At 26.0% G+C, this 12182-nt stretch overlaps 1 protein-coding gene across 1 annotated transcript in view; it reads left to right on the forward strand.

The window, feature by feature from the left end:
* Nucleotides 1-12182, forward strand: part of LOC126900192 (octopamine receptor beta-2R) — a 127007-nt gene that overhangs the window by 109707 nt on the left and 5118 nt on the right. The window contains exons 5-6 of the mRNA XM_050675704.1: nucleotides 9244-9933; nucleotides 11516-12028. Coding sequence (XP_050531661.1) covers nucleotides 9901-9933; nucleotides 11516-12028 — 546 coding nt within the window. The 5' untranslated portion in view covers nucleotides 9244-9900. The remainder of the gene's footprint in view (nucleotides 1-9243; nucleotides 9934-11515; nucleotides 12029-12182) is intronic.

Here is a 12182-nt window from a genome sequence, read left to right on the forward strand (position 1 = left end):
GTGGCAAAGTTGAGATAGTATAGATGATATCTGACAGTGGTTAAAATCACTATCATAAAAAACGTTTCGATGCAAATCTGTAGATAGTGTATAATTTTAAAAAAATGGTGGATTATTCCAAAAGCTACATGATCTCCTATTTCCTTTTTTATATTCTGATTAGTGGTTCTTTGATTTAAAAGTATAATATATGAATAAATAATAATTATAGTAATTAAATTTAGTATGAACTCGATATTCAATGATTTATAAGTACAATATATGAATATGTATGTATTTATAATATATAAATACATAAAGGGAAATGGTCCGATTTAAAAAAAAAAGTATGTCGCATAAAAGAAGAATATAACAGTACTTATCTTAAAAAAATTATAATGATCCATATATTTTTCAAAATGTTATAACATTATAAAGTTAAAAAAATAATTTTTTTACAAAAATCGTATTTTTTTATTAACATTGATGTCCGTTTTCACCATGAAAATAATATAAAATCCGAAATTTTTTTTTTCGATAATAACAGGTAGATGAAAAACATTTTCTTTCAATAGAGTCTTTGGTTACCGGAATTAATTGACTGTTACCAATCCATCTGCAATGTTTCGTTTTCTACGAACATTTTATGTCATCTCGTAAATAAGTTATAAGCTGTGGGTATCGTAAAATATGATATGACCTGCAAGAGGTAATCTGATTTGTGAGGAATATATTCAAATATTATTAAAAGTCTTATGTTGATGGATGGACATAACTTCTAATTATTGTTGGATTTATATACTATAAATACAAAAAAAAATAATAAGTAAAGCTAACTCAGTATATAAACTTGCAAAAAATTACAGTTAAAAAAATGTTAATGACCTACCGATAATTTTATCTTGCAAAGTATGCTCATAACATGCGTTTCCATTTTCACGGTACCGTTGAACACAAATGTTTTTTTGAATAACAACGATTTTGATCATATATTGCAGTCGATTCAAGGGTACTTATTGTTGGTACATGATCTGGCCACCAATTATTTACTTTTCTAATTTGTAAATATATATATAATATACAATAATTTCTTATTTTAAACATTTTTTTTTTGATAATTGATTTCTGAACACCCATTTTGTTCATTGATTCCAAAAAAGTTACTAAAGTTTTATTCATTTTTTTTTAAATTTAATAATATTTATTTAAATATCATTATTAGGGTATTTACTATCCATTTTTGGGATTAAATAATGATATTCTTAAACATACATTTTAGAAAAAGTAACAATGTATATGACTTAGTAAACATTTTTATCTGATTCTAAAATGTATCAACATTATGAAAGGGTACAATAGTAAAGTAGTACTTATTATAAATGTTAAAGTTAAAACTAATAATTTGGGATTAAGTTTTAGTTTATTTCAAATATTGACTGTTCCTTATCTTATTTATACCGAAATGAACTGTGTTTTACAAATGTTTTACCCTATTACACAATAACTACAAAAAGAACTTCTTAGATAAAGGTCGGAAAGACTTTGCAATGCCAAGAAAACTTCTAATTCGTGATAGCTGAAGGTTTGTATTTTCGGTGGTTGGTTGTCACGTACATAAGGTTCGGTCTAAAGTTATCCGGCTTTGTAATCACATAACGATTTTCTGAAATTTGTGCTCCTATTCATTTGCCACCGTACCGGTAGACCTACAATCCATTATTTTTTCCGCTTTTACTGCCACCGTTTTCATTACAGACTCGAGTGCAAGTTTTAATTACGTTTTCCCGTCCTCTACACAAATTCAATTAGTCGGTAACACCACCACATTATATCTGAGCTATGAAAGACTGACGATTGGCTGCTTGTGAAAAAGGTTTATAAAGAGAATTACCTTAAGAACTTATTTTGTAGGTTTAGAATTTTAAATTATAGGTTATACATTCGGATTGTTATAATGGTCCTTCGTTAGAATTTCACTTCCATGTACATACAGAGAATTTTATAAATGATTTATTCAAACAATATTTTTTAATTTAAAATATTATTGAAATTTTTAAAAACATCATCAAGTTTTCGATAGTTAACTTTATTTTCAACTGCAGTTGGTGAGATCAAGTATTTGATTTAAAAATTACAAACATAGGTGGTACACAAATTTCTTTTTAGAATATTTATAAAGTTACGTATGAAAGACGAGGAGAATATATAAAATGCAATACTGGAACCATAAATCACGTATACACACTTTTCGATGAGTAAAATATGTCTTCCAAGGCAAGGGAGCTACCGATAGCGAAGAATGAGAAACAGTCGAGGAAACAGGAAAATGTCAGTATGAGCAAACATTGACGTGTGTCAAAAACAAACTATAAACTTTCGATGATTTTTATGTTTCCAGCAGTAAAAATTAAAAACGAAGTAGTAAATTTCTTATAACTGACATAAGAAGTAAAATTAATTTTCCCTTAGATCTATATGTTTTTTTTTTGTCATAAACTAATACTGAAACTTGCAATAATAAATTTGATGTACTCTTTGTAATGTAGTGTAGAAGTTTTTATTATGAAATTTAGTCATCTGAAAAGTCTGATTGGTATACAATTAAAACATTTAATCTATGAACTCTCGAGAAAGATATAATTTACTATTTTTTACATAGCACAATATTCTTGCACTCAGTAACAGCCAATTGGTGGTAAAAATGTTTGAACATCATTGTATAACTTAAATTTATGTATTATTATAGCGGCTATAAACAGCTGTAGTCTACACAAAAAAAACTTTTGTATTGTAGCATTACTATTTAGAATTTAAGCTAAATTTAATTTTAAATGACTTCAGTAAATTATAAATTTACACTACCCAAATACCTATTTCTTAATTTGATTTGAGATCTCAAAGATCATTTAATTAATTATTAGTCATTATTTAACTTAATAAATGTTACAAAATATATAAGATAAATTCTATGTTTTTATAGAGGGTTAAGACAGTTTTAAAACAAAGAGTAGTGAGGAGATTTACTCTTCCACTAGCGCTTGTTACTAGGTTTTTAAGTACGTTGGGATCGATCTGTTTCTTATAGATCCATCGTAAATACGCCACTGTACATTTTTAAATGTATTTCAAAAGAAACTCTTGAATTTGTATTAATAAAATATATATAATATAAAATAATATGTATATATATTTTTTTTATGGATCATAGAAAAATATTTTATTTACTTTACTTTTTAATGTTTTTAAAGAAATAAACATTCCAAATAGTTGATGAAAAACACGAGTAAATGACAATGTGAACCTAATGAAACAGTATACTCTTTATATCAATAGTTAGGCTACTTTTTTGTTCACTTATAAATAACAGAATATCAGAATATATTTTTTGTTTTTGTTTCTACCTCATTATGTATTCCGGAACTCGGTCATCACAACTACATAACGATTGAAATATTTTTCTTCTCTCGTTGGCTGACAGAAAAAACCTATATAAAATATATTCCTTTGTTTTTTCATCTAAACTCTCTGTTGCGCTACTATCACTATTTTGCAGTTATCAACAACTTAATACAAAACGAAAAATCATCACCCGGGATTAGTATTGTTAGTGTAAAAGTACAGTTCAAATATTTGGAAATACGGAAACCATTCCCTAAGTTAATTATTTTAACGTTAGCCACATCATGATTTCTCTTAAAATAATAATTATATTTTGGGTATTTTTTAGTTTCATATAATTCTTGAATTATAAGTTATTTGTCACTGTTTTAATTCATTCCTTATACCTTATAAAAATGTCAAGTTTATTTTTTATATGGCAACTTATATATTTAGTCAGCTTATAAAATAAAAAATGATCTAATTAAAAAAAATACTGTTTGGTAACAATTTTTAAACCATTATTTCAAAAAGTTATTACCATTTTAAAATATAGATTGTATCATATGGAATTAATACCTACTGTCATTTATTAATTTATTTTTAATTAAGACATAAATACACAAATAATTTATGAAAGTTCTCAAGTTAATTTAACGGCTATATTTTTAGATGTTTTTTAATTAATTAAATGTGGAGAAATGTTTTGATAATAATGAAAATTTATGAATTCTGCCTTTTATCAATTAAAGTTTTTACTAAAAAATTATAAGTAACATGCGTTATATTGTCATTATTATTTATATTTAATTAACAACTAAGTAATACTAATTGAGTTCTATAAACTTGTGATTCAATTAACAGCTTTTTGTATGAGTTAATTAATTTTTATTCTCGCTTCAAAAATGCTTACTTGTCATGAAGTGGGTACTCTTCTAATGACACTATTAAACTCATCATCTCTCAAGAACAAAAACAAACTAAATGAATTTCGAAATAATTATACAATGAATGGTGTTGTATTTAAAAGCAAAGAAACTTTATTTAAATAAACTACTTACATTTGAAACTACCTTCAGATTTTTCATAGTGTTAAAGGGTTACTAAAACTTTGATCATCATACTCTTAGTAAAAGTTATTCGAGGTTAAGTAAGTTGAAATTATAAGCTTTAAAAATTATTTGCTGAATTTCATGATTCAAATGGTATGCTTTCAAATATAATAATCAATAATTTTATATTATATAGCCAGTTTCAATAAATGCGATACATAAAAGTTAGAAGTAAATTTATTAAAATAATACGTCCAATAAAACGTTTCACATTGTTTATATAATTTTCAGTTTCAATAAATTATATCTTATATACACTTATCTTATATCTTATGTATCCTTCGGGAACGTGACTTTGAAAATATGTGGCTTATTTCCCACCAAAATTCTAATTCTGTATAAATTCTTATAAAATTGTAATTTAAGAAAATGTAGTACTCATTGATCGATCATTTATTACATACTATTCGAATGTTCTACTAAAACATATTTTAAATTACTAACTATTAAAACATTATGTATGCATGGTAATAAATAAGCTCTATTTCTTGGCTCTATTTCTGTAAAGCGACAAGAATATATTAATGTAAGATGAGAATTTGAAACAGGCTTATATATTCTTTAATATAAAACGGGACCTAGTAAATTTGCATTATATGCAAATTATAATCTTCTTTTAATAAAAATAGACTCTATGATGTAAAATTTTATCAAGTATCTTACGACTGACGTGAGCTTTCTCTAGTTTGAAGATGTTTTTTTTAACAAAAAAAGATTTAATAATAATGGCAATGTGAAAAATGTACACATTTATACCTCAACAAAAAGTACGATAACGCTAAATAAACGTTACATAAACTAAGCACAATAGTTGGGGTTAGAATATGCATGATTTATGCGAATAAGAAGAGTAGGCTATTCAAAGTTTTTTCTCCACTTCGTTTGGAGATAAATGTGTATTATTGTGATTCTGATGGTCTGCTGTTGAATAAAAGAAAGACAAATGCTCATAGACTACAATTTGTTACCGATTTCAGCGTTACATTCTCTGGTCTGACTGATATTTTTATGTCCCCGATGAATTGTCAATGTTTTCCAAACGTTCCGTGTGGTCGAAAACGCCTTATCTATATTTATGTTCAAAAAATATTATTATTTCTCTACTGTAGTCATTTTTTGGTTTTTACGATTACAATTATTTATTTTTTCGGAGTGTTTGTCGAATTCTCGTAAGTATTTTTTAGTACAACCGACAATGAATGATGACCAAACTACGATAATCTTCATTTATTTTCATATCGATTAACAGTATAAACATAGTAAAATTGGTAAACTTATGTTAATCTAGTTTTTTGTAAAGTGATTTTTCCTTTTAGCTTGAAATATATTGCAACTTGGTAACCTTAAAATCACTTTACTTCAAGTGTTATTTCTTTTAGTCGCATTATATGCAAATCATATACAACGACGATTAAATGTCACTGAAAATCGATTGGTTTGGTTGGTTGCCAAAATGTTATAAAAAATATTAAATTTGATATCTTACTGATGTTCATATTATATAATATGCTTTTTACGTGCATTTCAGAACGCAGTCAATATTATTCTAAACGTAAAACTTGGCCAAGGACTTTGAAATCGATTAGAGAACAATTGAGTCGAGCACATTTGTCATCGAAATTATATTACCATATCGACCACAAAAAACAATTTGATTCTGTTTGTGAATTCTGCGTGTATTTAGTAGCTTATATTGAAATTCCCGGGATATGTTTATGTATCTTTAACTAAATTAAGTGAGTTATTACATTAAAACTTCATATTGCCCATTAGATAATTCATAAAATAGGCATTACGCAGAAGGAGATTTTGTCAAATTTACTACTGAAACTCTAAACTGTATTAAATTGAATAGATTCTTCTGAGAAATTTGAAAACTTTCTACTAATAAAACAATATTTATTTTAGGAATTTAGTAAACAAACTGCTTCTTATAACTGTAAAGAGCAACATTTTCTTATTTTTAAATCACTTAAAAAAATATATAAATTTATCTTGGGTTATTTATTAAAACAATATTGTTTTTAATTAAAATGATCATTCATTACTCCGTTGTTGGCTGTTAGATTTAATTTATTTTGATTATTTATTAAAAGTAACATTGTCTACTTGCATTGTTTGCTTTTAAATTTAATATGACCACCCTAGTAATTACTCGGTCAACAAAATATTTTGTCATTTTTTTGCTTATCATTTTTTTTAATATTTCATATGGACCAAAAATTGACTCTTTATTATTGTTAACATTTTCATAAAATATGTTTTAAAACAGTTAATTACATTCATATTTACTTACAATAAAGTGATTTTTTTAGTAAAATAAAATGTTAATAATTAGTTAAAATAAAATAAAGTAAAAATAAAATTAGTTAAGGTTTTTATATAAATATATATCTGGCTAAATTATTCGTATTTTTTCTAACATAAAAATGTATTTATGGTATTCGAAAATTTCTTACATAATTAATATTTATTTCAGCAAATTTATTTAAAAAAAAAATACCTTAAAGTTCTTAGTAAAATATAGTATTTGATTATCTTTAAGATATTACTAAAGGTGGATTTAGAATTATTTTATAAGTGGTATTAAAATAAATGATTAAGCTGCAACCTAATAAAGCTTTTTTACTGTAGTTTTATTTTTTCTGCTCATAACTGTTTTGTAGCATTATAGGCTACTACAGCTCACTAGTATCCACCGCTAGATGCACTACTAGGTATTATAAATAATTGCCTAATATTTATGTCATCATTATTATCAAGAAACGCCTATAAAAATTGTATAGATAGAATTCCTTTTTGTTATACCACTGACACTGTATGTATTAAATTAGAAACTCAGTTAATTGATTCTATCTTAGAAAGTGATAAGTAACTTAACATAATCTTAAGATAATATGATATTACGCACATGAATGTAATCTGTTATCATACGGTTATGTGATGTCATTTATGTCTTAGTAAAATATTATTTTTACCCTTTTGACGTTCAACTTTGTTAAGCTAAATACCTCTTGTTCATTTTGACTAAGTGAAAGGTGTAAGATATTATAACTAACAAGCCTTAAAATCCCAAAACGCGACAGGTAATTTGTTCTTATCCTTTATTTTCTTTATTACTTCCACACTGGTGTAATGTTTTGAAGCATCTACGTGACGTTTAAGCTGTTTTCCATTACAAAACATCACCCGGTTAAAATAAGAGGAAAATTTTTTGTCATAAAGCATTTGTAAATTTAAATTTGCAAATTCAAATACAGACATATTTTACATGAGAAAAACCTTTTTAAACCTAATTTATAGGTATTGAAAAAAGTAAATCTAACTTTTTTGTACGATTTGAAACGGCTTTAAAGTTTTTATCGTTAATATGTACGCCAGTATTTTAAAACTAAAATATTTAGCTATTTGGTGCATAAAATTTATGTATCATGCAATTATATAAAATGTTAAATTATAAACGTTTTTTCTTTTTCAAAAAAGTATGTATTACAAATAAAAATGTGATTGTGTGTATTATACATATATATGTAAGACCATCCCGAAACTAAAAATATAGAGAGTGAACAATTTTATATTGTTTGATCTTTTTTTAATAGTTATTTTTTGATATCATCTTCTTATATTAAAAATTTGCGAATTAATACGACTAAATTTTACCAAGTAGGGAGGTAATAATTCCTCGCCCTCGTCTCTCATGTATATTATACTATGTTAATTACTAATATTATATTTAATATATTATTTTATTTAAGTTATTATTAGTTATATAGGAGGGCAACATGTTAATAACAATAAGATAAAAATAATATAGGTAACGTCAATAATATTTTTTGGCGCCTTTATCTTAGTGTAAAAATGTATACGACTTAATTAATTTACGTTAAATTTAACAAAATTATTCAAATCACATTTACATTTGTTATATAGTACTACTATCATAATACTTATGATAATAATAATTATAATCGTGATGGCATAAATATAAATAAAAGATTTGATTAATATCCCCAAAATCTGCTGTTCAACTGCCACCGTAATACACATCAAGTTGGCAGCTATTTTAATTTATGAATGAGATAAAATAAAAGGACAAAAGCCAAAAAAAAAATTAAAAAAACAGAATAAAATATGTTCATTATGTTACATGAAAATATAATGATGTCAGGTATTGAATTTCACCGGGGTAGATGACTCCGTTAATCGTTTTTCACAACACAACTACAAGTGATTATAAGTTTAAACACATATTTTGTCACCCTATTATTACAAACAGGAGATATTTACACAAAAAATCTAAAAATACATTTATTGTTTTAATCATGGTATTCTTGTAAATAACATGATTATTAAAATTCAATTATTAAGTTAGATTTAGGCTGTAACAAACTTGAAAAATTATAGTTTTATTATGTTGAATTTTTGAGTTATTTTCAATTTACAAATGTTATAATTTTTGAAACACTATTAAATAAACATTTATAAGTATTAAACTATCTAATTAAAAAACAAGTGAAACAACACAATAAAAATATATGAAAGCGTTTTGTTTATTTTGAAAGATGATTTAATATGAATGTAATAAAAATATTGAATTAATCTTTTATATTTGTTCATTCCTAGTCATAAATATTATTAATTTTGGTTAAGTAAATAACGTAGTTTGTTTCATTAAGATCAATTTCTACGTATTTTTATGGAGTTATTTATTTGTTCTACAGATTCTCAAATGTTCATGTAATAATAATAATGTTATCTCAATTTTTTTTTTCAGATATTTACGGAAGCAAGTGGTTAATTGACACAAGTAAAACGATTTGAAAGATATTGTCACAGAATTATCAAATTGCTAAAAATAAACATTTTGGCGAAGACCGTTGCTATCAACCCGCCCGCTCTTCTCAGTTTAATTATAATTTATAATATAATAAGTGCCTGCATTGTGGCGGCAGTTTACGGTGACCGTGATTTACGGGTCCCTGGGTTGTTATAAATATCGGCCCACTACCACCACTGGGTACCACTGCTAGAGTCTACAGTGTCGCCATCTCTTCCAACCAACCGGCGGTGAAGAACTAACATATCCGGAGCACGTGCTTATTAAAACGATCAAGAACGCTGTGGACAATCAGGACTTCAACGGGAAAACATTGTTGAAAACGTTATATTGTTGTCACATTATTATCACAGCACGACAATTGGCAGGAAATGCGTACAGTAAACACCAACGTACAACATTCAACAAATTTCTTAACCGCTACCATTGAGACGTGATCGGACTTTTTAGAACTCGAGTGCTTTCTTAAGTTTTTAATTTGTTACTTTTCGGCATGGTTAAGTCGACATGGAAAACGAAGAACGAATTTCGTACAATTATAGACAAACGACTGATATATAGGACTATCAAAAAACTTAGTTCCGATTGAACGCCATGGATAACGGAACCAATCCAACAGTCCAACAGGTAATTTTTTAAATAATTACTGATAAATATTGTTAATTATATATATATTATTAATAAATAATTTGATTTTAAAAAATGAAATTATATACATGACAAAAACTAAATTTTCCAATATCAAACGAAAATGATAAATGAGTAAATGAGTAGAATTAGTAAATGTATGAAAAATGTCAATGATATTCAATGAAAATAAGTATAAAATACAATTCTTAATGGCTAACTGAAGTGTACAGAAATAGCTCAACTAAAAATTTTAATGATGGAAAAATCTTTGTAACTTTTAAAACAAGATTTTTCATAATAATTTTCTTCAGAATTGTATTTATATAAAGAACACAACTTTTAAGTAATATAATAAAATAATAACTCAAATTTTTCAAACTTTCATTGATAAATGTTGAATGTTAAAAATATTCAAATACGAACCAAAAAATCTAATAGAGTAATTCAATACCTCAATCCTTTTTAAGTATCAATATATTTATACTTTTTGAAGATATTTATACAAATAATAACTAAAACAAAATAAATTATTATGATGGAATTGCGAAGAGCATCTTTTACTTCCATAATTATTTATTCTTTTTTCAAATAAAAGAAAGGAAATGAAAATAAACAAATAAAAATCTTTTAAATTATAACCATTTTATTATTCAGTTCACAAATATTTACAGTACTCAAATAATAACTTTTCTCGTAATATTTAAGTATGTATGCTTGTTTGCAATGAATATATCTTTTTTTTTAAAAAAATTCTCAAAATATAGTAGAGCAATTCATTTTTGATAATTGAATATTAAATTGTATCTGAATTTACAACAAATTTGACGTTAAATTTTTTTTAAAGAAATTTTAAATTTAACTTCTTCATATTATAATTAATAATTTTGTAAAATTCATTGTAACATAATTTTACTATAAAAATAATGTAGCACTATTATCTTTTCGACGGAGAAAGTTTAAAGTTTTGATTTATCAAAATAAAGTTAAGTAGACCAAGCAATTAATTAAAAATTCTATTTGTAGTGGTAAAATGAATACTCAGTTTGAGTTGTCAAATTGTGAACTAGTATGGTACTACAGAAATTACTCGACATTACAAATATTATTATATAATAATATTTGTAATGTAATAATTATTAGAAATATTAATAAAGCGATAATATTTTTTGTCGATTTCAAAATATATCAATTGATCTGTAAATAAAAATATTAATATCTACGCATTTATTTATTTCATTTATCTTCTGTGTCTGACTAATTTCTCAATTGAATGATACAAATTTAATGACTTTAAATATAATGATTCAATTATAAATTAAATTAATCAATTAATTTTTATTTGTGAAATGGCTTTAGATTTTAAGGGAATTTAATTAACTAAAATGATCTTCAAGGCTCTTTTGTATAACATTCATTAATAGAATTTCACATTTTTTTTTTATAAATAAAATTACTTAAAAAAAAAACATAAAAGCTAATATTGTTTCATTCAAAATGATATATTAATTATTTTTCCGGGATCGAAAAATGAATACTAATATATTTTGTTTAACCGATAAAACACACGGTCATGTTTCAGATGACTATGGACTGGTTCGACTACACGACAATGGCATTAAAAGCTTCCATCATGGGCATAATCATCTTAACTTCGATTGGAGGAAACCTACTAGTAATTGTGTCTGTGGCCAGACACCCTCGACTCAGAGTGATCACCAACTACTTCGTCGTGTCACTGGCGTTCGCTGACATGTTGGTCGCCATAGTCGTTATGACTTTTAACGCCAGCAAACAGATAAGCGGAAAGTGGATGTTTGGCTATGTAATGTGCGACGTGTGGAACTCCAGCGATGTTTACTTTTCTACCGCGTCAATATTACATCTTTGCTGCATTAGCGTGGACAGGTACTATGCTATTGTAAAGCCGCTCATATATCCGGTACTAGTCACTAAGCGGCTAGTGGCGTATTTGTTGCTCATCACGTGGCTGGCACCTGCCGTCATAGCGTTTGTGCCAATATTCTTTGGATGGTATACCACGGAAAGTTACTTGATACACCGCAAATTTCATCCAGAGGACTGTGAATGGGTGGTGAGTAATTTACAGTAAAGGACTATGCGCGACATGGGTTTTTATACGATTTTTGTGTTGAATCATTTCTATTTCATTTCACATCGAGTAATAATAACATAATCAAAATTATTTTCCAAAACAGTCAAAGTACCTAAAGACGCGCCACATGTGT

Source organism: Daktulosphaira vitifoliae, unplaced genomic scaffold (assembly GCF_025091365.1).
Source record: "Daktulosphaira vitifoliae isolate Bord-2020 unplaced genomic scaffold, ASM2509136v1 Scaffold_3, whole genome shotgun sequence".
NCBI lineage: Eukaryota > Metazoa > Arthropoda > Insecta > Hemiptera > Phylloxeridae > Daktulosphaira > Daktulosphaira vitifoliae.